Source organism: Scardinius erythrophthalmus, assembly GCF_964197995.2.
Source record: "Scardinius erythrophthalmus genome assembly, chromosome: 2".
NCBI lineage: Eukaryota > Metazoa > Chordata > Actinopteri > Cypriniformes > Leuciscidae > Scardinius > Scardinius erythrophthalmus.
Genome location: NC_138222.1, coordinates 32501425 through 32519953, shown reverse-complemented (window position 1 = coordinate 32519953; position 18529 = coordinate 32501425). Strand labels below are relative to the sequence as shown.

The 18529-nt window shown below is 37.5% G+C and overlaps 1 protein-coding gene across 3 annotated transcripts in view; it reads left to right on the top strand.

Annotated features, from left to right (window-relative positions):
• The window catches only part of bean1 (brain expressed, associated with NEDD4, 1), a 58552-nt gene that overhangs the window by 27875 nt on the left and 12148 nt on the right, over positions 1-18529 (top strand). For 2 of the 3 annotated variants that reach the window (XM_081352202.1, XM_081352201.1), the window contains exons 4-5: positions 5622-5822; positions 7807-7948. In XM_081352202.1, the coding sequence (XP_081208328.1) occupies positions 5622-5822; positions 7807-7948 (343 nt within the window). Of the gene's footprint in view, positions 1-5161; positions 5352-5621; positions 5823-7806; positions 7949-18529 lie in introns of all 3 variants that reach the window. The other variant, XM_081352203.1, reaches the window with a different exon arrangement.

Here is an 18529-nt window from a genome sequence, read left to right as displayed (position 1 = left end):
ACAGCCACATGTCCAATAATCTACCTACAACTACTTAGGCTGGATGACAGGATAACTTTAAAGTCATTTTTCTCAGTTCTGCACTCTGCGTAGTTACTGCCTTTTTGCTTTGTAGGGCAGTATGGTTGGACTAATCATTTGTTTAGATTCATCACATTTGATTTGTAGTACTGTTTGTGCTCTCCTTTGTTATTCATATAATATTCAGTGAGACAAACCAGGGCTTGTGTTTATTAGAATCAACTTTAGAGGCTTGTGTGTATTTGTTCCTGTGTGTGTTGTTGTGTGTGCTGCTGGATGTGTGGGTAGGAGTGACCTTCTCTTCACACACTTTTCATCCTGGTTGCTGAGAGATCTAAATGAAGTCCTTATGTTTCTGTAAATGCTGCTGCAAGTATTTATTTATGTGGACAGTAATCACACTGAGAAGTCCTCAGATAAAATCTCACTCAATGGTTTTACTCTCCCTAATATAAAGGCCCTTACAAAACTTGGACATTGTTTGCTGCTGACCATCCTGAAATGAGACCTGAACCTATTGTCATGGTCTCTCCATTCTTGAACTAATTTGAATTAATCAAGCAAGATTTTGTGAATCCAGTGCAAATCAAAATGGTGCAAAATGGTAAATAATGGCGCTAATACCAGTCATTTGACTAGCGCAAACCAAAATTTAAATACTCTGCTCCCAAACATTTTACATCTAAAGGAAAATCCTTCAAAGGTCAGTGGCAAAAATAATTGTCCAAGCCTTTTCAGTGCTAATTTTTCACTGCAACGTGTCTTTAGTAAATCCTGGCGGTAGTTTTTTAACGCCAAAATAGGGTTTGCGCTGGAGCAAGCTGTTAGTAAATCTGACCCTACTGTAATATCCGCCATAGAGAAATCTTCTAGCCATGATACTTCATTTCTAATTTCCTGAATCGTGTTTAGCTTGTTCACATATGAGAGGTGGTAAAGTGTTGTGTTATGATCTGAAATATGTGTTTGGTTGGTTTCTTGGTGTCAGCTTGAGATGATATAATGAGTCTAAAATCTTGAACCGAGGGCTACCAAAGTAAGTCTATGTGAAGAACATACACTGTACTTACATCATAATACGGTTTTATATAAACTTTTTCCACCCTCTCTCTGACCCTTCAACATTTTTCACACTGCACCGCAAAACAGCACATAAGAAGTCCAAATGAACAGGTTATTCACACTGCCCACGTGAGCAGAGTGGTGACGTGTAGCAGGAGCGTAGGTCCAAGTAGAGTTTTCGGCACTGAGTCTATTGTTGCCTTGCATAGCATGCTGAACATGGAAAAGCCTTTTTGTCTTTTGCAATGTACCCTTTTTTGAAGAATCATGCGTAATATTGGATTATTTAAACAGTCTATAACTACAGTTTGGGTTTGAGTGGGTCAGAAATTGAATAATTTTAGAGAAAGCCTTTTTTAACACTCAGTTTCAGTAGACTTTTCAGTAGAGAGTTTTGAAGAGTTACGGAATTTTTACTGGGAACAAAAAGAAGGAAAATTATATTACCCTTGTAAGACTTCTAAAACACTAAACCTCATTCTCTGAACCAAATCCTCAATAACCTAAAACAATTTGTCAAATAAATCTCTCTTTCTGTAAAACATTAAACAAAACACTGTTTGCAAATCTCTCACTCTTTTTCAAAACTCTAAACACATTCTCACTCACTAAAACACATTTCGCACTGTGATGCACCTATGTTTCAAAACGCTAAGCACAGGTATTCAAAAGTTGAACACATCTACAACACAGTTGTCATCGTTTACACACAACTCATAATAGTTCACACTTATTTAATGATGTGACCAAACAAACTGTAATATAAATCAGTTGAGAGCCAAAACTGACTCAAAATGTTGGAACAATGGAAACAATATAAGAGGTAGAGGAGGAAGAGAATGTGTATAAGATGTGGTGAACAAGGAGGAAGAGGATGAGGATGAGAAAGAGCAAAGGTTTGGAGAATGTTGTCAAGGCTGGATCTGCTTTATAGGGTTTTTCCCTTTGCCTGAGATGACATTGTCTGTGATGTGGACAAAGTCCTCTGGCCAGACCAACATGAAGACATGATCCTGAAGCAGAATCAATCTCTCTCACTGACCTTGATTTTGTTGCACAACTCTTCTGAGTGACTGTAAAATGCTTTTCATTTAGAGTTTTTTTACTGTAACCTTTTTGGCTTTTGCAGTTGGGTCACTGTATTTTCACAGTATGCAAGAGCTGAATATACAGACATTCAATACTACAATATTCAGTATAATACTATTTGCAGTCCACAGTAATACAACTTATTCACCTTACTACTGTAAATTGTCTTTACTATACATTTTTATGTAATTGCGAAATTTGTTTACTTTGTTACAATATACTTTTTTTCTGTAACTGCATGCTTTGGATTCTGTGTTCTCCATTTTTCTCTGTAGTGTCTAACGAATGATCTGTAGTGTTTATAATTTTGACTCATGTGTGTATGATCTGAAAGCATTGTTTGATTTTGAGCACAGATAAAATGTTTTTGAGGCAATAGTTTGATCTTGCCAGAAGAGTCAGAGGTTCTTTGGTTTTGTGTTTAATGTTTTGAGAAAGTGAGTGATGGTTTCAAGAAATGTGTTTTAGCAATTCAGAAAAACTGTAAGAATTTACCTTAAATATTATAGTATATTTTGTCTTTTTTGTCTAAAAAACATATATCCTGGTTTAAGAATGCTTAGATGTATTTTGTTTTTATTTTTTACTGCAAAAAGACAATAAAGAAGACAGTTTTAGAGTAGTATTTTCTTAGTGTAGAACTGAAAATAGGAGTGTGAGAAAGTACCTAATTTTGAACACAAAATGTGGGCTGTAGTTTTGGAAATATGTGGCACAAAATTGGATTGTTCCCAGTGGGAACCATGACAAGAGCAGGAAGAGAAAAAGTGTGTGTGTGTGTGTGTGTGTGTGTGTGTGTGTGTGTGTGTGTGTGTGTGTGTGTGTGTGTGTGTGTGTGTGTGTGTGTGTGTGTGTGTGTGTAAAAGAGGCTAAAGAAGAGCAGAAAAAGCATAAGTTGTTGTTATTATGCAATAGAGTTGCATGTTAGTCTGCTGCAACCTTCTGCATAAAGCCATGAGTTTTTATCTTAGACAGGACAAGGATGCAAGGGCTAGAGGGAAGGACAGCAGAAGGACATGACTACTTACATAAGCCACACGCTTTGACTGAATCCAGTCTGACCAGAGTGAACTGATCTCCCAAATGCAATCTCAGTCAGATTCAGCGCATAATAGCACACATCTTGAGGAAGAGGACACAGCAGACATGTTAGCATACACCAGCTGGATGCCTGGAGGTTTCCATGCTGCTCTAGCCCTGGAGACACAACCATGTGGTCTTTAGAGACCTCACTGTCAACCAGCGCTGACCACCCACGGATTAGTACACAGTGATGCTAATAAATCAGATCTGAACACATAGATGAATGAGATTAAATTCAAAGTAGTGACGTTTAACCACTGCTAATTACCTAGGAGAAAATACAACTTTGTGAAATAATAATAATTAACCACAACCATGTTTTTCACAGCACGTTTCTAATGACTCTCATGAGCATTGAGGTGTTTTAACAACTCTGCTGTATTTCACCTTCACAAAGTTTAATAACAACAGACCACAATTTTGCACCTCAGTTTCTTTTCCAAATGTTTGCAACGCAGCACAGGTGATATTCACCCATTCTCTGAGTATATATATATATATATATATATATATATATATATATATATATATATATATATATATATATATATATATATATAATATACTTTTTTAAAATGTTTTTGTATTTATATTTTAAACCCATATTATACATTGTCCTTAAAAAGAATACAGAACTTTATAAAGTTTAAATATATTCAGTAAAAAAATAAGTAATATAATTGCTAACAGTACTGACTGAAGTTCAAAATAGCAAATATTCAAGTGACCTCAACACCCTTTTAGTTACTCTTTCTGTTGCTCCTTGTGTGAGAAAGCACATGTGATGGTAAAAGTGTTAAATTATTGATGTCGAAGTCTTTTGATTGACTGTGATTATTTTGTGTTGGGTCTTTCTAGTATTTTGAACTACCTGTGGCCTTGTTTGGTGTGATATTTTGCTCAATCATTCCAGGCAGAAAATGTGATCAGTTAAATCAAGATATAGCTCAACCATTAAAGTTGCCCCTTTCATGCTTTTTTGAACATTACATTTCTGTAATTTAGCTGTTTATTAAGGTCCGTAAAGTCTTAAAGATCAAAGTGCACAACAAATAAAGTTGTTGTCTCCTAAACGAAATAATCAATTCTAAACTGCCGAAACGAGTCATCAGCAATTTCTGTCTCACTTCCTGTTACATACTCACGTAACAATGTGATATTTGCATAATTCCAGCCTATGGGCTTTATTGGCTTATCTCGAACAGTGTCTACTTTGAACCGCCCTCAAACACTGTAGTTGTAGCTGAGGCCTGGAAGAGTTTGGTTCGTGTTGCTGCAGATTCACTTTGCAAGATCTTCAAAAAGATGAGGACTTGCGCTGGAATTGATACAGAAAATCGACGCCATCATTGTGTGTATACAAGTGCTGATGAAGCCTCTGGAGCTGAAATTCAGATATGGCAATGGCCGTTTCATTTCCGACGCGCTGTAAGCTAGCAGTAGACCAATCGCAACTGCCTGGGCCATTTGACCAATAGAGTAGCTCTGGGAAAGGAGGAGCTTAGAGAGCCTAAATCTTCGAACAAACTGTTTTCAGATTCTTTAGGAAATAAGGTGATGTGCAATGTATGGAGAAAGTTGAAGTGTTTTGTTTACCTTGGGCGACCTTTTGATCACACTAAACACTTCCAAATGTTTCCTTTGTCCTTAGAATAAATATGGTTACCATTCAAGCTCTGCTGGCCCCACAGATTCACTGATTTGATTTCAGTCTTGTTTATCTCCGGGAAGGGCTGGAGGCCTCAAGCCCACAGAGTGTTAATATCATCATCTTTCCCAATAGGCTTTATTGAATCTGACTGTATCTCTGGTGTGTGTGTGTGTGTGTGTGTGTGTGTGTGTGTGTGTGTGTGTGTGTGTGTGTGTGTGTGTCTTATTTTGGTTTCTCTCTGGTCTGAATGGAAAGGGTGAAGGAAGTCAGAGGGGAGCTAATGGCTGGAGTTTGGCTTCTTGTGAGTTGAAATGAAAGTCTTCCACCCGCATATTTAAAAATTAAAACGGGTCAGGATTAAAAATTTAACGCTGCAGACTTGAGAATCTAATCCACTGAGGGATGAAAGTCTGGGGAGCGTTCCTGATCTGCGGTACACAGAGAGGTAGGTGTGTGAGTGTGTTTGTGTGTCTCAAAGAAGGGTTATTATATGGAAACTGACATAATCCCACACCATTATGATCTGTGTGGGAAAGAAGAAAATGTATCTTTTGTGTTTTATGTTGCTACTGTAAATGATTGAAACTGCTTTAAAAACTGACCATCCATCTCATCTTTCTCTTCTGTTTCCCTTCTTTATTTCCTTCTTTCTTTTTCTCATTCTCTCGAACCTCCACACAATCCCATCTCTGGTTCTACCATGTCCTCCATTCAGCGAGCTCAAACCAGAGCAGTCATGCTCATGAGTACCCAGACTGCCAAGAAGGGGGTAATGAAGCCAGCCTGCTGGTGTCCCCTCTGGTGGTGGCTGGCATCGTCATCGGGCTGGTGCTCTTCCTCTCCTGCGTCACCATCATTGTGGGCAGTCTGCGCAAAGACAGCCGACTGCGCAACCCCCACCTGCGTGCCAGCTACGGTCAGTGACCTAACTTCATGGGTTCCATAACATATCAAAAACACATAGGCCTGGTTACAGGTTAAGCCAGGATTAGGCCTTAGATCAGTTAGGAAATTTAAGTAGCTTTTATAAACGTGCACTATAGAAAAAAAAACATTACTGGTGTGCATCTTGAGACAAAACAATGGCTCTGACATATTGTAATATATGTCAGTGCAAGTTAAAACAGCTCAAACATGCATTGTAGTCTGTGACTAGGCTTCAGTCTTGTCTGTGAAACTACTGTGTGTAGTTTTTGTCTAGTACTGTGTTGTGGCATAAGTATTTGTGTGACATGCATGACAAGTTGGTTTGTCATACTATTTTGTTAATGTTATTCTGAAAATTTTAAACTTAAGCATCCCCTCAATGGAATTATTATTATTAATATTATTTATTTTTTTATTTTTTTGGAGTTCAGGGAAGGATGCCAGCCGAAAGCCTGTCCTTGTAGCTCTACTGAGTCTATCTACTGAGTCCCAGTAGTTAGTAATATGGCCAGCAATACCTTCTTTCTATATTATTTGGCATTGACTGTATTATAAACTGCAACATTTTGAAGGTTTAGGTATACAGTTCTTTGGATTTTACTGTCCTAGCAGAGAAATCACTGGTGTATTTTATCATGTTCCATGGGCATATTCTGTTTTTTCTTTTTTTTTTCTTTACTGAAATCTAACATACTTACTGTATGGTGTTGTGTTTCTTTGCTATATTTATTTTTTTTATGTCACAGTTTTTTTTTTTATCTTATGCAGTGACATTTTAACTATTATGCTCAGTTATATCATGAAAATTGTTGATTTTTTTATTCTTGATTGAGTTAAATGTTCTATGAAAAACTGTTGTTTTATGTATGATCATTTTAGTCTGATCTTTACAATTTATGTGGCACATTACTGCAGTTTGTTTTGTGATCGTGTCACAATGTAATGCATACTTTGTTAATCCAGGCGATTATTGATAGATAAGGCACCTAAAATGAATTGGACACATAAAATACAATCATTCACATTCTCATTGCTGTTCAATGACTACAAATACTGGTAGTGTCTGTACCTATAATGCTGTTATGTAGCAGTGTTTTATGCAGAGGTATACATTTTTTTAGACGAAATATTTTAGATTGGACATCTGTATGTTCCTTTACCTTGATTTCTTTATGTGTAGCAGACCTTTAATGGTTAATTCACCCAAAAAAAATTCATCTCTAGATATGGTGAAGGCTATGTGATGATGTGGGGCTATTTTAATTCCAGAGGCCAAGGGAACTTTATCACGATGCATAGTATCCTGGATCCATGAAGTAACTGGCCTTTAAAAATAAAAATCTGCCTGGCTCTATGGGAATTTAACATAGGGGTGTCCAAACTTATGCACCCTGTATTTTAAGGAAAGACATTTATTTATTTACGATACATTATTCATTCACAAAGAAAATTGGTGTCCTTAAAGGTTGGATTTTTCCCTTTTTTTTAAATTAAGGCATTAAGTTCAATTTCCAAAAGATGATTTTTTATTCCTCTTTTTAGTCAACTTTAGCATGGGCGTCTAAACTTATGCATAGCACTGTATGTGAATAAAAGCTAAAAATTTTATCTGTTTATACATAAAGTGATCATTTCTTTTTAGAAGTCTTGGGTTAAACCACAAAGCAGCAAAGTTTTGGTGGAATAGATTTTCAGTGAGGTACCAAAATATCTCAGGTTTCATTAAAAATATATTTATATATATATTTTATATCATTTGTGTTGTAAAGATGAACAATAGTGTTTTGGGTTTGGAACGAAATGAGTATAATGGTGGAGAGGTGAGACAATGAAGGGTGAACTATCCCTTTAAGAGCATGATAATATTGGTTTTGGCAATAAATAACGTACAAAACAATTTGCAATGTATGAAAGTCTCACTAAAATTCTCAAACAGAAATTCACCTGTTTTGTTGTTGTTGTTGTTTCTACAGCTCCAGATGGCCTCTCATATGGTGGCTCCATTGGAGAGCTGAGGTCCACTTGTGTTGAGGACTTTCCCCCTGCTTTTGACTTTGACTCCTATGTGGAGACACTGTCTCAGGTCAACGTCATGTACCCAGATTCCCCACCTCAGTGAGTAACATTTTACCTCTGGATTGATGGGGTACAACATAAAGGCTCCACGGTGTAAAAGGCTCCTTTGATTTTATTTTCCTCTACAAAAACTTGCTTCATGCAGCACTTTCCAAAACATCCACTTTTCAAGATGAACGGGGATTCTGGACCACTTTGATCTAATATTTTATGTTTTTTTAAATGTTATAGATTCAAGTAGCAAATGAGAATTACTAAAATTATTGAATACATTTTGAGACAAAGGTCTTATTAATGAAATTCTTTTTTGTTCAAGCTAATTAGAGCAACAGTTTTTCATTATTGGAAGAATATGTAAAAGTATGGTATTTGGGGCTAAACGCACAATAATTAACATCATAATAAACAGCTGACTGACTTTTCCATTTGTTGACATGACATTAGATTCAGATGGTAAATATCATATATTAAGCTGGGTGAGATATTCACCATATTTATAATGAAACCACCATATTTAAAAATATGATATTAATCATATCATATAATAAAACATTATTTGTTACTACTGTAAATCTAAATTAAATTATTGTGGGATCTATTTCAATGCTTTCAGAATATTTACATTTTAAAATAATTGTATGTATTTTCTAAATATATATTTTATATTAACATTTTAATGACAGTGTATTTACTGAACAAAAATTAATAATTTTATTTATCAAAAGAAACAGAAAATAGAGCAAACTTTTCTAAAGTGATTGTTTTGAACAAGTATCAACTTAGAAATTATTAAAAACATACCCACACAAATAATGTGTGCCTATTGCCCCATGCTGGTGAGCCTTTTACCTTGTGTGTGTGGTAAAAGGCCCACCTTGCCACTTCATACCACTTTTATGATTTATTTACACACAAAATCTGTTGCTCATGTATATTTGTTTCTGCAATCATACAGTATGAGAATAGTGAAAAGCACATTTTTCTTAAAGGGATAGTTCACTTTGAAATAATTTTTTGATATGTTTTAGCTTACCTCAAGGGCATCCAAGATGTAGGTGTCTTTGTTTCCGCAGTAGTTTCAATTTTGATATTTTTAGGTCAAACCGTTCTTGTCTGTCAGTCATATAATGCAGGTCGATGGTCACTGTCTCAAAACACAAGCACAGAGTCCAAATTAAAACAATTCCCCATCGTCCAAATGAAATAATTCCCCATCATAAGTACACATTGATGGCCTAAGACACGAAACGAGCGGTTTGTGTGAGAAAACGAACAGTATTTATATCTTTGTTATATCTTGAAAACAGCACACGTCCAAATGATCTGACGGCGCGGGCGGGTATAGATATATACATAGATGTCGCCTTGGCTACGGTTTCGTTCCAATGAACTGCAGTAGCCAAGGTGACATCTATGTATATATCTATACCCGCCCGCGCCGTCAGATCATTTGGACGTGTGCTGTTTTCAAGAGATAACAACGATATAAATACTGTTCGTTTTCTCACACAAACCGCTCGTTTCGTGTCTTAGGCCATCAATGTGTACTTATGATGGGGAATTATTTCATTTGGACGATGGGGAATTGTTTTAATTTGGACTCTGTGCTTGTGTTTTGAGACAGTGACCATCGACCTGCATTATATGACTGACAGACAAGAACGGTTTGACCTAAAAATATCAAAATTGAAACTACTGCGGAAACAAAGACACCTACATCTTGGATGCCCTTGAGGTAAGCTAAAACATATCAAAAATTAATTTCAAAGTGAACTATCCCTTTAAGGTGTGCCTTTAGCCCCATTGTACCCTATATACTGTGTATACAGTGGAAGGAAGAGGAGGAAGCGTGTGCTTGTGTAATCAGTAATGAGATCACTTTTATCGGCTGTGACAGAGAAGGCACACTGCCTCTTTAATGGATTCCATTCTGCCGTCCTTTCCGCCATCTTTAAAGGCTTTAGCATAGCATGGGCTGATAACTAAGCTAAAAGCCAGTTTGAGAAGATGAAGATAGAAATAGTCCACCATAATTTTCCATATTTCATTTCACTTGAAGTGTAAAGCCTGGGACACACCAAGCCGACTTCAAAGAACTAGCGGCGACGAAAACCGACTGTGTTGTCGCCTCTCGTCGGCTGCGTCTGGACCAAAAAGCTGCGCCTGAACACACAGCAGAGACTACAGCCAACTGCAAACTAGCACGTGCGTTCTGCGCCTGCGTGTGAGGAATTAACTGACTATAATATCAGCAGCTATCAATAGTCTATATTCGTCATTCAAAAGGAGAAACGGAAACAAGGATATTTGAAACGTAAACAAAGCTGCATTACCATTTTGCTTACCATTTTGAATATCAGTTGACAACTTTCTTCATTTTAAGCGACTCATGTTATGAAAATATTCACATTTTGAAATGCTCGGGTAGGATAACATAACATTAGATCAGCTTGAGATCTGTCGTCTTTACTTACTTGCTCTCTTTCATCACTTCTGCTTTAATTCTCATGCACTGACGCATTCGCTAAACTGAACACCCAATCAGAGTTCCCCTCTCACCGACGGTCCTCCTGACGGCGATTCAACATGCTGAATTGGGCAAACTGCCACGACTTGAGCCCAACGAGAGCCGACGTGTGGAGCACACCACAAAAACTATAGCCCGACAGACACTCGCCGAGCCTTAATTTCGCCCACCTTACCGAATGCAGACATTCAGTCTTAAATTGTCTGTTTGAAAAAAAAAATTAAACCTGTTCTGTGTTCTAGTTAAATGAGTTGTGAAGTCTGGAAAAAAAAACAGAATTGCTCTGTGTTGACACAAATCCTCCTCTTTAGGGACATGTGTTGGCTAAAACTAGAGTCTGTGTTATTTTTTATTTTTTTGTATTGCTTGAAAGTTTAGGGATTAAAGAGAAATGGTCAAAAAAAAAAGAAAAAGAGTCTGCAATAACCAGATGGGTAGTTGTATTCACTCTTCTCAGCTCTCAGTCCTTTTCCTTTCTCTGTTCAGAAGGTTCTCTCATCCTGTTAGGAAGGTTGGACACCTTCAACTTTTAGCCTTCAGCCTGTTCTCCTAACAAGCAGGGATTGCTGATAAATGCCATGGCTTTGCACTGAAAAAGGCTTGGTGTGTTTGATCTAAATGGCAGCTTGTCTAATTGGCATCTTCAAAGAATTTGTCAGTTCCCTTCCTTGCCATTTAGCCTGCCTGCCTTCACACAGCGACCCATAGAATACTCTTCTCAGGTAGGGGAGCCCATCACAGAGGTGTTTCAGAGTGAGAAAGGTTTTATTGTTTATCAGATCATTTCAATACAATGACTTTAGGTTGGATTCGAAAACCAGATTCTAAAAAAAATTGAGTTGCTCCAATGAATAGTGGCCTTTGCTATTTTTAGCATTTGTTTCGCATAAGAGCTCCACGAAAGCAATTTGATTATGTAAAGGAACCTCCCTAATACACTACAAAAATCAATGCAAAAACATTATCTGAGGCGATACATTTCAAAATGATTATGACCTCAGTGGAATCTATACATCCTGAAATCATTAGAACCATACTCTATCATGTTACTATAATCTATGAGTCTATAAATTCTGTTATTTTATTTTAAGAAACTATAAACTCCAAAACAATTATAACTTTTTGGGGGATTGGATATACAGTACATTCTGATGTCTTTGTGATATTCAAAATCATGATGAACATATTGGGAAAATTCTAAAATTGTCAAAATCGTTTTGAAGTGTATACAGTAGCTTCTGATTTTTCAGTAATGTATTCCTTAATGAAGTCAGTGATGTTAGAACTCAAATACCACTTTTAAGGTCATTGTGATTGTGGAATGTATTGCACAAACCGTCACCTTTAGCCTACTCAAACAAATAGACTTAATTAAAATATTCTGTTCGCTTGCATTAAAATTGCATTTCTAGTATAGTGTTACTGATGATGATCGACCAATGAAAAATCCTGAGAGTTATGATAGTGGAGAGTAAAAGTAAGAGAAAAATTAAGCAACCAAAAGATGGCACTCAGAACAGAACAGGGCCCGGTTCCCCGATAACGCTCACTCTTAGCGCGCTAAGAAGACTCGTAGGATATATCTTACCAAAGTTGTTTATGTTCCTAAGTGTGTTCCCCGAACTATACCTTAGGAAGCTGCTTAAGATATACCTTCTTACGTGCGACGTTACCCGGTGCTGTCCGTGGCGATGCTGCTGAATTGGTTGATATCGATTGCTCGAGAATCAATTATTCTCTCTTGCAGGGGCTGTTTATGTGAGAAAGCGGTGTTCTTTATTAAAGAAGCACTTCAGAAATAGTTGAAATTACATTTAGTAGGACTATTGGATATTATAAAAAATAATCCAAACTATAATAGCCTATAATAGCCTTGCCTACATATTTAAAAATTGTAACATATATTGCTGCCACAATAACCTTTTCAAAAATTTTACGTGCTTTCTTCTCTTTCCCATTTTTGTTCGCTGAGGTGGAGCTGTGATGAAATATTGTTCTTGTAAATACTTTCCAGCATTTCAGTAATGAAAGTTTACATCTTACGTACGGTGCTCGGCAGTGATCAAAAAGGATTTAAACCGTGAATTTTGAATCTCTTCTTGTAAACTCAGAGATGTGGATTCAGACGGCAATTAAATTACCACACGACCAAAAAACAGTAGGTACTAATTTGGCCAGGGATTTTTACGCGGGTTGGGTGAGAAAAACACTGATATTATGGATTCGGACGGCACTAAAATCACTATAAATGTTTAAAATACCATACAAGCCCATGAGAAACAATATTAGCGTCCGAATAGGACTTAACTGACAGTAGCCTATGCTTCCACTGGCCTTGGAAAGTGCTTTTTAATTAAATGAATAATATTGTATAATAATATAGTTAAAAATCTAACAACAATCAGTTTAATGACAATTTTATTCTTTGCATGAAAACACTTGGATTAGCCTAACTGAACACTGTCTGGGTGTATTAAAACTTCAGAATTATATTCGTATAGACCTGCAACAGTGATAAGGTAAAGCTAAGAGTGGTCCAGACCAACCTTGCGAAAGTGTGACTTCCAGAAGATATACTTAGCGTACGAACGTGTCGGGAATCGTGCCATAACGTTAAGAGAGAGGTTAAGGAATAGGTTAAGAACTACTTAGCGATAAGAACGTTTTGGGGAACCGGGCCCTGAACAATAGAGAACTATAATATACTATCATTGCTGTAGTTTTAGTACCTGGTGTTTCAGTTTTTGTTCTTTTTTTTATATTTGGGGGCAAAAGGCACCTTTATCGTTATGCCACATTAGTAAAGAAAAAAAATACAGGTGTCTGACCCATGCGTATATCCACTGACCTACAAAATGATTGGACCGAGAGACTCCCAGATATGAAATGAATGAGAGTGTGCACTCTTGACAGCACACACTGCACACTGGCAGTTTTTAGTAGATGGTAAATCAAGAAATGTGCACTGCTACACCCACATGCATCTAACATGCCAAAACAAACCTTTCATTTGAGGTTTATTTTATTTTTCTGGAAAGTGCAATATGTTTGTCGTTCATTTATGCATTTGACTTGAGAAAAAACAATTGCTTTCAGATGTCAGGAGAGTGGACTTCAAGTCTACTTTCAGTTTTTATGAGCTATAGACGCAATTTAGATTAACATGACTTAGACACTTCATCAAAAACAGTTAAGTTTGCATGAAAAACGTAAAGGTCATCTGACATTACATCTCAATGTCATGACAGCGTGGAACATTCTTCAAGAACATGGCATTCGAATATATTTGAACTGGATATTTATGAAGTGAACCAAGGTGAAGACTTAGCTCATGAATATTAAGTTACATGGCTGGACAGTCTAGGAAAATTACCTGGCAATGTCAGCATGAGCCAATTATAATTCATGAACTTGATGATGTCATAACCAGCCCATCTTTCCCTTTAATCCCCATTTAAATTCATTCCAGTGCCACTGCCTGACTATATTGAACCGTATCGAATGGATTGCGTGTAAATGTTTCCCTGCCCTTAAATATAACCCGTGGTGTGCTGCTGTCAAAGATGTTGACTCAACCTGACTGAAGTGAAGGTTGACTTGTGACTGTTGAGTCAGTTAATCTACTCTCAAAGTGACTTTGTCTAGGTAGGTTATTTATCACTCCTCTAGTTATCAGCTTTCTCAGTGCTGAAGTGCTTCCTCGGTTGCATCAGATGCCTAAATTGTCAAGCATGTGGCTGTCTGTTTGTGCTTGTGTGTGCGTATCAGAGAGGACATGTTTAGTTAGGGTCATGCTTGTGCTCAACTTGCCTGCCCTTCATGGCTTGTTTCACAAAGTGCCAATGGTATTTACATCTCTATGACAGTTCCATTAGGCTGGCAGAGCCCTCTGGTAAAGCTCTGTGAAGGGGCTTTTTAACAGGGTGAAATTACCTCTCCACAAGAGCAAGAGCTACCTGAAAGAGCAGGGCCTCCTCCTATTAAAAAGTAAATTATGACTGATATAGAATATTAGTGCTGGCCTGGAGGCCTATTAAGAATTACTGAATGGTGTGTAATTCTATTTGGGAGAGATATCCGACCCTCGGTCCAGATACTAAATTTAATTAGAGACAGGCGTTCCATACCCGCACGCCTCTGTTGAGATGATGTGGCAAGATGATAAAAGATTACCACTACACACTCTTGACCACATTTTATCCTACTGTGAAAAGTATGCATCGAATGCAGTTATTTTTATGGAAAGAAACTTATTATACTACAGTTAGTGCCGGTCCTCCAATCTGATTGGCTGAGCTGTGTTTCAATGATTGATTGCATCCAAAATAAAAGTTTGTGTTTACATAATATATGTGTGTAAATTTTTTCTTAAATATATACATGCATGTGTGTGTATTTATATATACAAAATAATTATACACAGTACACACACATATACAGTATTATGTAAACACAAACTTTTATTTTGGATGCGATTAATTGCGATTAATTGTTGCACAGCCCTAGTGCTGATATTTTATTCATCTGTGTTTACACATTCCAGACTGTCAGGCTGTGTTAAGCCCAGAGTATATTTCGGCAGTCCGTCCGTCCCAATTTTTGTGACCGTGCAGATGATGCGCCTGAGGGATTTGAGCACTTGAAAACAAAATCCACTAGATAGTGTGCACGTGCCGGACACATCTTCCTGCGCTCATGGCCAAGGGAGTGTACTTTGAAATGCTCATACGCATAACTGTGCGCAAGTCGAAGCGGAATGCGGAAACTTAAGTATACCCGGGTCTTTAGTGATGGGGATTTTTCACTGACTCTTTCTGCAGGCTATATCTATGCGCCAGTAGGTGGCAATGTGTGAACTTTCCAGACAATAATTGAATCATTCATTCAGCCGATTCGTTCAACAACACTGAGGGTGCTTCTCAAACGGAAGGCTGTGTCCTAGTAAGGCTGCATATCTCGGCTGCCATGTCAGTGCTGAAGGCCATCTCGATTTGAAGGATCTTTGGAAGGCAGCTTTTGTTTCGTGTCCTTCAGTCAGCTCATTCTGAAGGATGCATCAAGTGTATCCTTCGCGTCCTTCAATCACCCACAATCCCTTGCACACATTCCAATTCATGAAAAAGAACTGATGGAAAACGAATCCGCACCGAGTGTTTTTTAAACGAACACTAAACTGCCAACAATATAAGCCACTGGGAGACCACAGACAGATGTCGCTCACTATATTAACTGGCTTTTTATTAATTCAATACAAAGCTTTTTAATACAAAGTATTTTTTTCCAAAATTAAGTTTTAATAGTATTTTCGTACCATGACCATGGGGGCAGGAACATGTGTGATGTTCCATGCGCACTTACTAGACCGTCACATTCTAGCGTTCAATGCTGAGGAGGAGTCTAGTCTTAATTGGTGAGTGATTGAATCATTCATTCAACCGATTATTTCAACAGCATTAATTCATTTAGGATCGGAACAAGTCCTCATTTGGAACTGTTTTAGTTGATGGAGCCGGAACCGGCAATATTGTGTCTAAAATGTAATTTACAATTTAAGTCATTTAAAATGTAGTTTATTTAACTGTTATACAATTCATCATACGTATAGTGATAATTGTGCTTTTGGTCTGATGTGTCTGATAGCATGGGTGTGTTATTGTGATATTGCTTTACTTAAAAATATTATTTTGCTATTTTTTATTTTTATTTTATTTTAACTTCTTCCATCGTAAGACCTCAATTCCAGGGTTCTATGTTTTACTGTTATATGTTCTGTATGGTCTCTGTGAATTTAAAGCATTTGAGAGGGGAGGTCTTACAGATGCTAAGGCACCGAAGCTGAACGGAGCTCTCCATCACTGCCTGCCTCTCTACTAGCCTTCATTCATCTGTGCCAGAAATGAGTGGGTGCAGAATCGCTCTTCAGATCAGAGGAGATGAGCCTCCAGTCACATCATAATGTGCATTTATCACCACTGGCACATTGCAGCCTGCCCTTTCAGCCACTGTTACAGACTCAGGCCTCTCTGTATTCACAGTTAAAGCAAAATGGCTACAAAAAAAATATGTGCCTAGAGGAATTTTTGTATTTTTTTTCGTGTGTGTTTGTGGACTGGCATAGGACCATTATGCTGTGTTGGAACTGGGCTACCCTGGCATTTCCGCATGCCACGTTTGGGAACATGCCAGTTTATTCTACATGAACATATGTGGACTCTAACATGGAGTCCACCGCTATGCTGTTCTTTGATGTCTTCAGGACTTTGGAAAGAGGAGCTATTAGCACAGTGGGGCTGACAGGGAGGGGCTGTGGCATGTGACTCACGCCAGGGCTGCCATGGCCACAGATGGCACCTGCGAACTTAGTGCTCAGGGCATGTATATGAGCTGCTCACCTGTGGAGCCCGTGAAGTGCTACTTCCGCAGAGCAGAATAAAACTAGGCATATCCCAGAAACACACACACACTCTGCAGTGTTCATGATTCTATACACAATTCATGAACTATCCATTGCTCAAAAATATCCACCAGAAATGTGTGCGTGCGTGCGTGGTGTGTGTATATTTTTGAGTATGTTTAGAATAATACAAAATAAATATAGAAATTAAATACTATATATATATATATATATATATATATATATATATATATATATATATATATATATATATATAATCCATTTTAATATAAATATGTTTATTAATACATAAAAATTAGATTTTTATTCAATTATAAATGTCAATAAATATTTAGAGGGGTTATATGTTGAACCATGCTGCTGAACCATGTAGAACGCCGTCCATGCTGCTGAGAGTGACGTTTAGATGAATATGTAAATGTGTGCTGTGCGCTTTCCTCTCAATAACAAAATAAACACACAACAAAGATGCTAGTGTGACAAAGCGGCAGTTAAGAAAACATCTGATCATAGCAATGTGGTTAGGTTTGCAGAAGCTCTGCAATTCAACGGCATCTTGTCGACAAATGAAATTTAAAAATTACAGTGTTATGATAGTTTGATTAAAAAGTATATTTGAGACTATAGACTATATAGATGTGGCTATGTGAGAATAAAGTTTGAATTAATTTTCTTTGCATGACACATTTACATTACAGTACAGAATGGTTATTTCGGCATTATCCTGAACATTGTATAAACATTCACATTTCATGTGTCATAGAATGGAAGAGAGGCTCTCGGGAGCGCATCTAAACGTCACATCCTTTTGATTTTCCCGGCAAAAATCAGTCTGTAGGCATTGTCACGTCTTGTTTTGGATCATGGTTCATGTTTCATGTCAGTCATGTTTCATGTTTTGTCATGTGAATCCCTTGCCCTCATGTGATCCTGCCATGTGTCTTTTGTGTGTCTAGTAGTCACTGGTTAATTGTCTAAATTATGTTCACAGGTGTGTCTCGCTTAGTCATTAGTGGTCTGTATTTAAGCCCTTACGTTTGCCACGTGTCTTTGTCAAGTATTGTTTCCCTGTAACCACCGTTGGTAAGCGTCGTGTCCGTGTCCGTGTCCGTGTCCGTGTCCGTGTCCGTGTCCGTGTCCGTGTCCGTGTCCGTGTCCGTGTCCGTGTCCGTGTCCGTGTCCGTGTCCGTGTCCGTGTCCGTGTCCGTGTCCGGTGTGTTCTACAACTTGCCTCCAATGGATCACCTGTTACAGCATTCATGGACAATCTAGGAAGTTAGGAAAGGTCTTGATATTTAAGTTTCATTACGTGCTGTTCACACATTGGCAATAAAAAAGCAATTAATACATGACAATTTTTACATACAGCCCAGCCGGTTTATAGTCCGTTTATTTATATATTTATGTTGTATTTTCATATTTTATATTATTTTTATATACAAATTTATTTAAAGTGTGGGTGTGGAATAATAAATTAAATTAAAGACCTCTGTGGGTGTTTTTCATCATGTTCTCTGGGGAAGGGTGAACTGTCTACATTAGACCAAGGTGGAAAAACAACTGATGCTCATATTTGTTCCTGAGAAGAACAATAGTGTGTTTAAAAAAACACATTAAAGAAAACACAGGCTGTTTATTATTTTAGGAAATGGATAGATGAGATGAGAGACACAGTCAT